Raw genomic sequence first — 14,833 nt, 5'->3', positions numbered from 1 at the left:
TTGTGAGATCACTACAGTGAAAGTAAACTTTAAAGGTGAGGTGGTGAGGGGCATTGGTCAGACAGCCACCAAACCTGCGGATTTCCTTTGCAGTCCTCAAGCCTGGAGCCCTGGTGGTGCAGGGCTTTGTTTTCACAGAAAGGCTGCTTACCTTACCAAGCTCCCTCCCAACTGTCCCCTGGACACCCAAGCCCCAAACACAGGAGTCATCTACTAAAACTGTTATCCAAGGCGTCTTTATTTAAAATAAATAAACAAAATGGTCCTTGCTATTTATTCTCAAGAGCAGTGCAGTCCAATAGAGCTATCTGTGATGATGGCAGTATCCTGTATCTGCTCTCCAATATGGTGGGCGCTAGCCACAGCCCTTGAAATATACCTAGTGTGACTGAGGAACTAATGTTTTTACTTTAGTTTCTACTAATTTAACCACGTGTGCCTCTAATCGGACAATGCTTCTTAATGTTGTAAGATGGGACACAGAAATCCGAGAAACCCCTTTTAGGTTCATGAGATAAGAAGGAGACTTTCAAGTTTCAGGGCCAATTACATTCCTTTAGCTTTTCACCAAAAGGTGCCCATTCATCTTCTGCTACCTTCTACAGTTACAGGGGCCATTGCCCCAGCTGATTGTCACCTGCCTGTACCTGCATTCCCTCCACCTTGACTATCTTCTGTTTTCCTGTCCATCTGTCTACTGCCTATCTCCCTAATCTGTATACCTCCTACCTTAAGGAGCTTTTATTTCTATTTTTCACAGAAGACAACTGGGCCTAGGAGATTGGTGTTAGTTATATATAGAATGTCCACGAGCTTTGCTCTAATTTTTTTGATGAAACATACATACATTACAAATTCTGGCTTTGTTCCTCTGTCAACCTGAAGCTAACGTATTACAAAGTAATATTTATGGGAAATAATGCTGACATGATAGTATTACCGATGAATTCATTTTAATGATGTTAAATGATGGATCCTACAGCTTTGGCCCATTCCACTGAAGCTAATGACACAACCATCCGGAAAAGGGGTGACAGAGTAAAACCAGCTCTTTCATACCCACTCTATTTGAAATTCTTGAATGTCAAAGGCTTCCACAAGCTTGTTAGAAGGAGGGGCAGTGCTATTAATGCCTCAGTAAGTTTCCAGGAGTCGGGAGCTTCCTCGCCCCTGGGTTTGGGCCACACTCCCTGGTCTGGGCCAGAATTCCCTGGCGCTGAGCATTCCAGGCCACTGATCAGATTCCAGATCACCTGGATCTGACGGTAGGGCCCTCTGCACACCTGTGAGCGGCGACCACCTCGAGGCCAGAAGGCGGGTAGCTGTGCAACGTGGGGCGGCCGCGCGTGGGTTGAGCGCGGGCCGAGACAGCTGTGAGCCGGCCGGCGCCGCAGGTGCGGCTCATTGGCGCCCGCGCAGGAGTGAAGAGCGCGGCGGGCGCTCCGCGGGGCTCGCTGCTGTCGCCGCTTTCCGCAGCTGTGGGGGGGGGGGGGAAGCGGGGCGGAGTCCCGGCGCGTGGGGGCCATGCGGACGCTGGCCGGGGCGGGTCTGCTGCTGTTGCTCGCCGTCGGCCTCCCCCAAAGCCTAGGTGAGCCCGGACCCCGGACCCTGGGCGCCGAGGCTGCGGCCCAGGGCTGAGTGCTGGTGAGGGAGAGAGACTTCGTTACTCCCTCGGCCACGGAGAGGGAAGGGTGAGGGGCCGGTACAGGCCGAGAAGTTCCCAAAGACAGCCCTGCGCCAGGTTTTCTTTTGGAAATTCTTTGGATTCTGGAGTTTAAGGCTTTAGGCACTTATGCTAAGGCGCCTTCTCCACGGAACAATCGCCAATTAGAAGTAACTTAAAGCCAAATGTCTCTTTTCTGAGTAACATATGGTGTTCTATGACCACCTAATTTACGTAATGCTCACCCTCCCAGAGTAACCCCCAAATGGATCCCCAGAAGGAGCGAGCTCATCCTGCCCCCCCCCCCCCCGCCAACCCCCCGGGGACTCCCTAAGGCAGCTCAGGCTATAAAGAGGCAGGGGAGTCCTGAGGCAAGTTCTAGTCAACATGGGGTAATTGTGGGACAGTCTTGGGAATATCTTGAGAAAAAAAAGAGGGATAGTCTGCTGCTCGGTGATATCAGAACATCTGTGTGAGGCCAGGAAAATCTGAAGGTGGAGTCTTGATCAAGGGAATCCTGACCTGAGGTGCTCCGGGTGCGTGCCCACACACACAGGTGCTCTCTCTCACACACAGGGCTGAAGTGTGGGATCCCTGCTGTTGGTGTCGAACGTAGGACAACTGTCTTGGATTCTGGCTTCTTCTCTGCAAGTACTCGCTGGAGGGATTCAGCAGTTGGTGGACAACCGTGGCAGGTCAGGATAACCAAAGCACTGAGCTCTTGAATAAGAAATGCTGACGTTTTCCTCTGGTTTCCGATATCACAGCTCTGGTTAACAGGTGATTTTTCTCTTAAGCCCATTCAACCCTGTCTGCCAAAAAGTTTACTTCGGGGGAAATCTGTTCCTAACCAATTGTATCGGTAACTTAAGAATGTTATACAAGGAGAGTTGACTTCAGGTGTTTCTAAAGGAGATGACATCACGGGGAGATGCATATTTGTTGTGTTCATACTTTTCTTCTCGGCAGGTCTCCCTAAAATTAGGCGAGCACCGCTTCTGTGCAGGAAGCTTGATCCAAGATGATCTGGTTGTTACAGCAGCACACTGCTTGGTTGGCCTCAATGAGTAAGCTGTGGATTTCCATTACTTATCAAACCTTGGCTCCTAGCAATGGGACTGAGAGATTTGAAGCTCTAAATACCCTGCAAAGTTCAATCCCCATCCCTTTCTGAATTTTTCCACCTGGTCCACCCACTCACTGACCTTCCTGATCCCAGGAAACCTTTATCTGTCTCAAGATTTCCTGTGCCTCCTACTCTACTAATTAGAGACCTCAGAGATCCTAGATGTCCTCTATAATTTGTGGAGTTAGTGGTGAGGTGGGGGCGATGGTTACTTGTTCTAGTAAATTATTGACATTTATTGTTAAATGGAGGCTCCAACGTTTTAATAATACGAATTTCAGTCATTAGGAGGAAGACAATACTGTGAAAAGAACCGATACTTAGCCAGATTAAGAGAGATGCTGATAATAAGAAAAGGACAGTTCTAGGAACAACTTTTGTATCTTGTTAAAAATAACAGAGCATATATAGACTAGTACAAAAAAAGAAAAAGAGGCCGCCCTTAAATATTTCATGCAGAACTACAATTGTTGAGAGGGGAAAGGGTTCACAGAATGTAAACACTCTGATGGAAAGCCATGACTTTACATATCCCTATAATGTATAGGCAATTATGATAGTTGGTAGTAATCATTAATAAAGGTACATCTTCTTTGAAGACTTAGAAATGCTTCAAGTTAACATTAATCACTTCATTTAAGTGAGTGAAAACAAGACTGTCTTTCCTGGGGGAAACAGCTATACTTATTGGAACGTTTTTCTTTGGTTTTAGGAAGCAAATTAAGAGTCTGACTGTGACTGGGGGGCACAACCTCTTTCTGGAGGGTAAACAAGAACAGAAGATTCCTGTTTCAAAAATGATTATCCATCCTGAGTACAATAGACTTGGATATATGAGCTCTGATATTGCACTGCTGTATTTAAAACACAAAGTCAAGTTTGGTAAGTAAGGGGAGTTAGCATATTTTAAAAATGTAGGAGAAAATTGTGCTTTATTAATTCTGTACCAGTTAACAATTAATTTCTGTGTATATCTGGTACTATTAGAATAGCTAAGTTTTGTCCTTCTTAAAATTTTGTTTATAACATATAAAAGCACTGTAAAGATTGAAAGTCCCAGACACAAATTCTATATGCTTAACTTAATCTGCATTTTAAGTCTTTTGTGTTGACTGGGCTATATTCTAGACTTATACTAAGCTCCAGCCTGGGACTTTGGGACATTTGAAAATGTTTTCAGAGACTTCTTTCTCTCCTCGTTATGGACTAGATATCTGACACTGAGCACAGGTAATCTAAACATTTTAGAAAAAATTTTTAAAATCTTTTTGTTTTTAATGCAAAAAAGTAAAGTGATCCGTGACCCAAAACAATGAAGGAGCACAAATCTAGAAGAATTGGCCAGGCATTGAAATAAGCCACTTCCCTTGAGGCATCCCATTGATCGTTAAGAACCTAGAGCTTTAACTTGTCATGCAAGAAGCCTATATGGCAGGAGAGGTGGGGGATGGGTGAATCTGATCTGTGTCTCCCATGTAACCCCTGACTTCACAACAGGTGATGCTTTGAAAGACAGGGGGGAAAAAAGAGAGAGATACGGCACATAAAGTGAGGGTATCAGGAAACTTACATGCTTGAATCTTGGCTCTGGATGGAAGGTTCCCTGAAGGATCTGTAATCATGAGCAAGCAAGCCTCATTCAAGTTAGATGCTGGAATTCCCATCACCTGTGACCAAAAGAAACTATTGCCCTTTTCCCTGTTCCCCTTTATAGAAAAGCTATGAAGTTCCACTTATGAGAGGTATGTCGTTTTCCTCTCCTCAGTTCTTTTAATTGTGTGTATTAGGTCTGAGATATCTGTTAGACATCCAAGTTAGACTTTCACCCTGACCTGCCACCAAATCTGCTCTTGTCACAGTCACTGGCCTCCATGTTGCTAAATTTCAAAGGTAAATTCTCAATCCTCAGCTTACTTGGCACGAGTTTAGACAGACTGGCTCATACTCTCCCTGGAAACATTTTCTTCAGTTGAGTTCCAGGAGTCCCTTGGTTTTCCTCCTACCTCTTTTTGCACCCTTTGTTAGTCTTCTATGATGATACCTCCTCCTCTTTGTGACCTCTGTTGGAGTGCTCAGTCCCTGGACCTCTTCTCTATCTGCCCTCCTTTAGTATTCTCATCCAGGTTCAAGGTTGTAAACACCGTCTGCTTGAAGACTAACCCAAATGTTACCTATCACACATGCTGCTGGGATTAATAGGAGTCGTATAGCTAACTGCCTACTGGTCACCCACCCGGATGGCTAATGGGCATCTCAAACTTAATATGTTTAAAACAGAATCTTGTCCTCTGTATCCTAAATCTACTTTACCCATAGCCTTTGATTTTGATGAATGACAGCTCTACCCTTCCAGTTGTTTAAGCTAAACACTTTGCACTCAGTCTTAATTCTTCTTTCTCTCACATTGTGTACCTAATCCATCACAAGTCCCATGGCTTCTGCCTCGCCCGGTCTACTCTTACATTCCTGTTCCAGGCTACCATCCTTTCTTGCTTGGGTTAATTTTAATGGTCTCTTAAATTGTCTTTAGCTTTCTCTTTTGAAAGCCTAATTATTATTAACCTAACAACCAGAATAATACTTTTTAAAATCTAGGTTATATTATGTCACTCTGTTCAAAACACTTCAGTGGTTCTTCATTACACTCAGATGGAAATCAATATTTTTATCAATTGCCATCTCTGTCCTCTTAGCCCTAGATCTAGCCTGTTTTTTGTTTTTTCACTATTTTTTTTTTTCCTTAGTCTGTTCCAGCTATTCTGGCCAACTGTTCTCAAGCATATATGACATTATCCCACTGCAGGGACTTTCCATTCTGTTTCTTACTTTCTTGAAATACTTTCTGCTCAGATAACCACTTCGTTTCAAGGCTTTACTCAAATGTCATCTGCTCAGGGGCACCTGGGTGGCTCAGTAAATTAAGTGTCTGACTCTTGATCTTAGCTCAGGTCTTGATACCAGGGTGGTGAGTTCAAGCCCTGCATTGGGTTCTAGGCTAGGTATGAAGCCTAATTAAAAGAAATGTTATCTACTCAAAGGCACTTGCCATGACTATCATATTTAAAACTACATTTCCCATGCCATCTTCCCTAATCCCCAGACTTTGGATCTTCTTTACCCTACTCTGATTTTTCTGGAGTGATATTACCTAACAACCAAATAAGTTATTTTATTTATAATTTGCATTCCTGCTACCCCAACACACACCCTTGTATGTAAAGGATTTATCTTTCTGCTAATTTACTGGAATCTAGAAAAGTGCTTGCCACATAGTAGTACTGGATTACCATTAGGGGAAACTATCCTTTAGAAACAAGGGTATACCCTCAGTGGAACAGAATATAGAACCCAGAAATTGGTGCATGCCTATATGGTCAATTAATCTTTGACAAAGCAGCAAAGAACATCCAATGGAAAAAAGAGTCTCTTCAACAAAGGTTGTCGGGAAAACTGGACCACTTTCTTACACCATACACAAAAGTAAATTCAAAATGGATGAAAGACCTAAAGGTGAAATAGGAAACCATCAAAATCCTAGAGGGGAACACAGGCAGCAACCTCTTTGACCTTGGCCATAGGAGCTTCTTACTAGATTCTGGCGGCAAGGGAAACAAAAGCAAAAATGAACCATTGGGACTTCATTAAGATAAAAAGATTCAGCACAGTGAAGGAAATCAACAAAACTAAAAGGCAACCTACAGAATGGAGAAGATACTTGCAAATGACATACTGGGTAAAAGGCTAGTATCTAAAATCTATAAAGAACTTACCAAACTCAACACCCCAAAAATAATCGAGTTAAGAAATGGCAGAAGACATGAACAGACATTTCTCCAAAGAAGACCTACAAATGGCTAACAGACACATGAAAAAAAATGCTCAACATCACTCATCAGAGAAATAAAAATCACAGCCACAATGAGATACCACCTCACAACTGTCAGAATGGCTACAATTAACAAGTTAGGAAACTACTAACGTTGATGAGAATGTGGAGAAAGGAGAACCTTCTTGCACTGTTGGTGAGAATGCAAACTGGTGCAGCCATTCTGGAAAACAGTATGGATGTTCCTCAAAAAGTTAAAAATAGAACTGTCTTATGACTCTACAATTACACTACCATTATTTATCCAAAAGATACAAAAACACTGATTCAAAGGGGTACATAAATCCCAATGTTTAGGGGTGCCTGGGTGGCTCAGTCGGTTAAGCATCCGACTTCGGCTCGGGTCACAATCTCACGGTCCGTGAGTTCGAGCCCCGCGTTGGGCTCTGGGCTGATGATGGCCCAGAGCCTGGAGCCTGCTTCCGATTCTGTGTCTCCCTCTCTCTCTGACCCTCCCCCCGTTCATGCTCTGTCTCTGTCTCAAAAATAAATAAACGTTAAAAAAAAAAATCCCAATATTTATAGCATTATAGTAGCACTATCAACAATAGCCAAATTATGGAATGCCCATAAACTGATGAATGGGTAAAAAAAGATACATACATACACATATATACATACAATGGAATATTATCACTCAGACATCAAAAAGATTGAAATCTTGGTCATTTGCAATGACATGGGTTGAGCTAGGGTTTATTTTGCTAAGCAAAAGAAGTCAGAGAAAGACGGATACCATGATTTCACTTATATGTGGAATTTAAGAAACAAAACATGAACATAGGGGAAAGGAAGGGAAAATAAGATAAAAACAGAAAGGAAGGCAAGCCATAGGAGACTTTTAATGATAGAGAACAAACTGAGGGTTGCTGGAGGGGAGGTAGGTGGGGGGATGGGCTAAATCGGTGATAGGCATTAAGGAGGGCACTTGCTGGGATGAACATTGGGTATTATATGTAAATGATGAATCACTGACTTATACTGAAACCAATACTACACTATATGTAGACTAACTTGAATTTAAATAAAATCTTGGAAGGAAAAAAAAAAGGACAAGTGTATACCCTAAAATGTTAGTTTTGGAGGATCAAGGTGGTGTGTATAACACTGGATTATGTTCTTCCTATTTTACTTTTTCTGCATTTTTCTAAATTTCTACAAATATGGAATAGTTTTTTATGAGAGGGGAAAACTTAAAATATATATCAATATTATATTTAGAGGGAAAGTGTAGAAGCCATGAAAACAACTGGATGTTACTTTTCTAAATATATTCAGCATCACTTGCCTATCTAGGAACCTTAAAATTTTCTTTTTCCAGGAACTGCTGTTCAGCCAATCTGTCTTCCCCATAAAGATGATAAATTTGAAGCAGGGCTTCTTTGCATGACCAGTGGATGGTGCAAGATTTCAGAGAGTAAGAGGCATCAAAAAATATATAGTAGTTTTAGATTTCTTTGCCCACTAGAAGCAGAAATTGTATTGGCCACGAGTAATATATTCATTGTATTTTGTTTTTGTTTTTTTCCCGAGTTATAATCCAGTGAGAATTTCTTGTTGTTTTCACTGTAAAAATGTCTGTATCTAAGGCTCAACATAAAACTTCTGCTGACCATTTTGGTTATGATGTGTCAGAAAAAGAAAACCAGCAGTAACTATGACAGATGAGGAAGAATACAGTAAAAGGATAATCAGGAAATGGTCACAATAGTTAAATTTCCTTGTCTTTAATATTATGATTTTTCAAAAGTAAGAATTTCACAAATACTGCTTTATTGACTAAAGTTTTCTACTTAGGAAAACTTGAAGCATATGGTTAGGAAAGATACAATTGCCTATATTACCTTAAAAAAAATCTGCTAATAAAAAAAATGTCCTTTATCACATATCTGATTTTAGGAAAGAATATAATTCACACCTTACAAAAGGACTTCCACATTTTGATTAAACATGGTTGAAATAGGTTTTTTTTTAACATTTATTTATTATTGAGAGACAGACACAGAGCGTGAGCAGGGGAGGGGTAGAGAGAGGGGGAGACACAGAATCTGAAGTAGGCTCCAGGCTCTGAGCTGTCAGCACAGAGCCCGAAGCGGGGCTTGAACTCACAAACTGTGAGATCATGACCTGAGCCGAAGTCGGATGCTTAACCAACTGAGCCACCCAGGTGCCCCTAAACATGGTTGAAATAGTTTTATACTTGTAGGGTTCTTACTGATTTGTTTCAGTGAGGACAATTGTTGACTAACTCGTCAGTCCATCTCCACAGCATCAGAGTATTCAGATGTCCTACAAGAAGTGGAGCTTCCCATCATGGACGACACAACGTGTGATTCTGTGCTGATGGGTATGAATTTTCCTCTCCTGGGGAGGACCATGATGTGTGCCAGTTTTCCTGATGGGGAAAAGGAGGCCTGCCAGGTAAAAAGCATAAGCCAGCCCAGTTATTCAGTATCATATAAGTGATAGTGGATTCTGCCTTTTTCCATGAGCTGCTTTTGGGGAATAATTGCTTCAACATTCTTTTTTTGTTCATCTTTCCACCATGCTTCTACTGAAAAGGTTTACTTGACCTGGCCTGAGAGCATTCTTTCCTGTTCCGTGCCCATTCTTACCCCCACCCCTCTTTTTGGGAAGATGGAAGGAGGGAAGATGGGGAGGGGGGTTCAACATTTCCAACCTAATGGAATGGTGCAAGAGCACTTTGGCTCTATCTGATTAGGTCTATCTGTGAATTATTTTTCATTCCACTTTTTGTTAAACATTTTGACTTTTTTTAAGTGTTGAGTGCAGAATCCAATGTTTGTACAATGTTTGACCAAAGATGGCACAGCTATAGTAACTGTTGGTTAAAACATGTTGTGAATGACCTCCCAAGGCTGACTACAGTAGCTTATAAAGAAGACTGATCTTCACAAGTTAGAGGAAAAGGAGACCAATTTGTGAAAGACATGAGTTTTAAGTTTTAGATAGAGAAGATAATTTACTTGAAAAACCACTTTTTTTTTTTTTTAATTGGAGGAGTTGGGAGTTTTTATTCTTCCCCAGCAAGCAGCTTGAAACTGCTGTAGGAAGCTCCCTAAAATTATCTGTTGGAAAATTTCTTGACTTTTTTGTTCTGGAGCAAGGGGGCAGGTGGTGACAGGACAAGGAGCAGGGAGAGTTTGGAAGGGAAGAGATAGAAATTTACAATTATCCCACTTTCTAAATTGGGACACAGGTAGATTAAGGGTGTTTTATCCTGTCCGCATCCTTGAGAAGCAATCCTTTGGGGGGCGGGCAGTTAAACCCTCAATTCTCTGCCTTTTGAAGAGGGTTTAGTCCGGCACAGAATTGACCCATGTTCCCAAAGCACTACATTATTATGAAGGATTATTAAAGAAAGGATCCTAAAATCATGCGTTCTTTATCCTCTACTCTGAGAACCAACAGTCCTATACATGTAGACCCTGGGACAAAATTAGGCCTCTGTTCTGAGAGCCTTCAGCCATTGCATGAACTTGACTCAATTCACTGGTGCTGTAGGCTTGGATATGACCCAGTCTTTCCTAGCAATTCCAGATGGCAAAGTAGAGTGGAAGAATGTACCTGTCAATTCCCCCTGCTCCTTTCACTGGTTGCAGAATGCATGTGGTTGTTCACAAACAAGTAGGGGCAAGAGAGAAATTAAGTGTTAGCTCAACAAGATTGCAGGCACTAATTGTAAGGAGGTTCCATTTGGGCAAAAAGACTGTACCTTGAAACTAATGATGAAGAGGCAAAAAGATGGATAAAAAAAATGTTGATGGATAGTAACCAGTGGGTATATATGCCTCTACTACTTCTCTCTTTGGGATGAGTGCTGTTTGTTGTTGTGCTGAAATACTTTTTTTTTTTTTTAATTTTTTTTAACGTTAATTTATTTTTGAGACAGAGACAGAGCATGAACGGGGGAGGGCCAGAGAGACAGGGAAACACAGAATCTGAAACAGGCTTAAGGCTCTGAGCTGTCAGCACAGAGCCTGATGTGGGGCTCAAACTCATGGACTGTGAGATCATGACCTGAGCCGAAGTCAGACACCTAACCGACAGAGCCACCCAGGCGCCCCTGTGCTGAAATACTTTTAACTCGTGAATATTTTCAAGTTTCATTTTTTTTCTGTCCCATAAAAGGGAGACTCTGGAAGTCCATTTGTTTGTAGAAGAGGCAATGGAATCTGGGTCCTTGCTGGGATAACTTCCCAGGGAGCTGGTTGGACTAGAGGTTGGCCTTTAAGAAATAACCATAGAAGGGCATCACCTGGCATTTTCTCCAAGGTGTTTGAGTTGATGGATTTTATCACTCAGAACACATTCACAGGTAGGTATAATTTCTGTGAATTCATCCTTCTGCCTTTTGTTCTAAATCAAAAATTGATCATGCTTATTTCAAGGGTAGTTATTCTGATATGTTGCAGATATAATCAGAACTAAGCTGTAAAAGAAAGGATGACTTTGTCTGGTTTTCAATTCCTAATCCAATTATATAAACTTAAATCTCTGAATTCATGAGAACTGATCTCTTTCAGTTTAACTTGAACTTAACTTGGACAGAGCCTGAATCTTCAAGTTTATGTTCATGTAGATTTTCATGAGATATGGGTCTTTTTTTGTAATGATGAGATTTTTTAAAAAATAGTCTTTGAGAAAGGATTCTTGCTTCATTTATCCAGGTGACATACCTTTTTCCTCTAAACTAGTTTAGAGCACTAAAAATAAATTACTCACCTCCCATTTTCCCCACTCACCTTTGTTAATTTTACTTGACAACAGTGGGGAAAATAAGGGAGGCCTTGGAGGGTTACTTTGTTTTGCAGCACTAAAATCTAGAATTAGGAAAACAAATGTGGATCTGGAGATGCCAAGCCTGTCCTCAGGGAACTTTCCTACTATTTGGGAAGACAGAGGAGTATGTTGGCCCAGTGATGAAAGATGAGGTGAGCTAAGCCCCTGAGAGCTGTCAGAGCACTGAGGACAAGGCAGAGGGGCTCAGTCCCAAGGGATACAAGGTTTGCCTTGCAGAGGGACAGCACCTGTGCAAGAGGGCAGCCTTTGCAGAACAGAGCGAGTGAGGACACACAACTTACAGGACCAAGCAGTTCAGTACAAGAAGCAAGTCATTTCAAGGCCGGGAGCCAGAGGGTCAGAGCACAGGGCTCCCTCCAGCCTTCCCTCATTGCAGTCCAAGATCAGCCACCTTGCTGATGATTCGAGAAGCACCACTGTTAACTGGTCCAGCTGAGCACCAGAGCTCCCTCTGACTAGAGCAGGCTTGCCACTCCGATTTGGACCTCAGAGTGAAAGTGTTCTGTTCATTGACATTACTGCACAGGGAGAGTCTCTCCTGGTAGCAATTCTATTCAGTTTTCATCACCTGAAAGAGAAGGTTAAAAGGATTAATAAGCCCTGAACAAAGGTTAACAGTAACAATATTTTAAAATGCCAATGAAATCAGCCAGTAATGGTTAATTCCACAGTCAAATAATAGCACAATGTGACAATTTATTTAAATAATACTTCCTTAACATCATCTAAGCTTCTCATGCCACAGTTGCCTATTTCTTCTAGTTTCCAACAATTAAAATGTGACACTGGAATTTGAAATTGCTGAGTGCATGATAGAGACTTGACATGTCACTGCTAAAATTTGTGTACTTTCGGGGCGCCTGGGTAGCTCGGTCAGTTAAGCACCTGAATTCGGCTCAGGTCATAATCTCATGGTTCATGAGTTCAAGCCCTGTGTCAGGCTCTGTGCTGACAGCTCAAAGCCAGGAGCATGCTTCAGATTCTGTGTCTCCCTTTCTCCCTGCCCCTCCCCCACTTGTGCACTCGCTCTCTCTCAAAAATAAACATTAAAAATTTAAATATAAAAAAATTTAAATATAAAACTTGTGAACTTTTACTTTAGTATTTTTATACAAAGGTATTTTATTATAACCCAGGATATCCTAGTGAGAGATGGGGGAGAAAGCCATATTAGTGCCATATAATATAAATTTGAAACCTCGATGTGACTCATGATTTGCAAAAGCTGGATAAAGAAATATTAAATCTGAAGAACTTGGGTAAAGAAAAGAACATTATGATTTATAAATTATCTCAGTGAAGTCTAAGTATAGTGTCTAGGTCAAAGCATCTAAAAACATGCATTCCCATAAATATAAATTATATAAATTACAAAGCTTCAAGCTATGTATCATATATCTTGAAATTCTGTTCATAGCTGAAGTAAATAATCAACTTTTTTTCTACATTTTGAAAGATTGTAAATCTGAGAGAACAGTGTTATTTGGAGAAAATGGGAAGATTCGTTACCTCCATTCCAAAGAAAGCAGCTGTTCTCATAATTGGTATGTATCCAAGGTAGAATGATTCTTGGGTTTCCACCCCCCAATATCAGGCCACTTAAGGGGCTATGTTTTGTGAATTTTGTCTAGTATTTCAATTTCTTAATCTGCTTAACATAAAAGTCTATATGTTTCATCTGATATTTTCTGATTAGCAAACATTTGCTGGTTGGTATTCCTGCTATCCACCAATACAAATCATCAGCACAAGTAGTATTAAGACTGGAGCTTATCTGAATTGATATTTTCAAATATCCAATGTTGAAAGCATCTGCTAGTGAGATTGTTACGGGAATTTAGTGATGAATCCTTTCCTACTTATTTCTGTAATAATGGTGATATTTTATTTCCCAGAAGATGGGAAATAGCTGGAGATGAATATGTTTCACTGTCTAAATTTTTTCTACATACTCTGTCCCCTCTAAAGATACCTTTAAGCTTTAGAAATAAGTTTTGCAAGTATTTCACTTCCTCAAGTGTTCTGAATTTTAAAAATTGTATGAGCATTTAAAGATATGCAAAGGTAGGGGCGCCTGGGTGGCTTGGTCGGTTAAGCATCTGACTTCGGCTCAGGTCATGATCTCACGGTCCGTGAGTTCGAGCCCCGCGTCAGGCTCTGTGCTGACGGCTCAGAGCCTGGAGCCTGTTTCAGATTCTGTGTCTCCCTCTCTCTCTGCCCCTCCCCTGTTCATGCTCTGTCTCTCTCTGTCTCAAAAATAAATAAACGTTAAAAAAAAATTTAAAAAAAAGATATGCAAAGGTAGATCATAGTTCTGTGAGTTTATAATCTGGTAAGAAGAAAGAGCTGGATAAAAAACTATACTGTAAAACAAGACCAATAAACTTTATAATCCACACTACCCAGGCGTAGGGTGGTATTTTGGAAATAGAAAGACTAATTCGCATTGCAGTGGTTTGTGAGGCATGTGTGTGTTTATACCGTGGTTGGGAGACATGGAGGTAGGAATGTTTTAGTGAAGGGGATAGTATTGAAACTACGCATTGAAGGATAGTTATAATTTTATAGCTCATGAAGTTGTTTGTAGCTCTAGTGTCTAAGAGATTTCAACGTATCATGCCACGTAGAGGGGATAATGTGTAAGAAATGTCAGGGAGGTAGAGAATATCATGGTTGTTTGGACAGTGTGAGTCACAGGACAGCTGGACAGTAATGTTAGCATAAATAAGAACTGGTATAGCAGTGGACAATGAAGATAAAAAGGCTGGTTAGCTCTTAGTTATAGAGTGTCTTAAATTCCATGAGGAGAAGATTAGATTTTTTTGCTGTAAGCAATGGGAAACTAAAATGGTGGCAAGATTATAATTTATAAAATGAATGTATAATGACCTGTAGATATTTGTTGTAAATATAGAAAGGAAATAATGTGGCTTAATTTCAGCCAATATTTAAAAGTCTTAAAAGTCTAAGTTGAGGAGCACCTGGTGGCTCAGTTGGTTTAGTGTCTGAATCTTGATTTCAGTTCAGATCATAATCCCAGGGTCATGAGACCAGGCCCTGCATTGGGCTCTGTACTGAGAATGGAGGCTGCTTATGATTCTCCCTCTCTCCCCCCTTTCCCCAGGTTGTATGCACACTCTATCTCTAAAATAAAATTTTAAAAAGTTCAGGTTGACTTTCTGTGTGTCAACCTAGTAATGTAATACCAATAAAGGCTTTGCCATTTTTGCTTAAACTTTGAGGAAAATAGCATCTAGAATAAGAGTGAGAGTCCTATTTTATTAGAGTCCTGGGCAGGGGCATTGGGAGGGGTCTCCAGGTACAATCTTTAGAA

At 41.0% G+C, this 14,833-nt stretch overlaps 1 protein-coding gene across 1 annotated transcript in view; it reads left to right on the top strand.

Annotated features, from left to right (window-relative positions):
* The first annotated feature begins 1,524 nt into the window (after window positions 1–1,524).
* The window catches only part of OVCH1 (ovochymase 1), an 81,602-nt gene continuing 68,293 nt past the window's right edge, over window positions 1,525–14,833 (top strand). The window contains exons 1-8 of the mRNA XM_078449211.2: window positions 1,525–1,626; window positions 2,191–2,358; window positions 2,633–2,730; window positions 3,502–3,671; window positions 7,997–8,092; window positions 8,945–9,096; window positions 10,828–11,014; window positions 12,956–13,043. Coding sequence (XP_078305337.2) covers window positions 1,525–1,626; window positions 2,191–2,358; window positions 2,633–2,730; window positions 3,502–3,671; window positions 7,997–8,092; window positions 8,945–9,096; window positions 10,828–11,014; window positions 12,956–13,043 — 1,061 coding nt within the window. The remainder of the gene's footprint in view (window positions 1,627–2,190; window positions 2,359–2,632; window positions 2,731–3,501; window positions 3,672–7,996; window positions 8,093–8,944; window positions 9,097–10,827; window positions 11,015–12,955; window positions 13,044–14,833) is intronic.

The sequence above is a fragment of the Panthera onca genome, chromosome B4 (assembly GCF_046562875.1).
Source record: "Panthera onca isolate mPanOnc1 chromosome B4, mPanOnc1 haplotype 2, whole genome shotgun sequence".
NCBI classification, from domain to species: domain Eukaryota; kingdom Metazoa; phylum Chordata; class Mammalia; order Carnivora; family Felidae; genus Panthera; species Panthera onca.
This window is presented reverse-complemented; position numbering and strand designations above follow the sequence as displayed.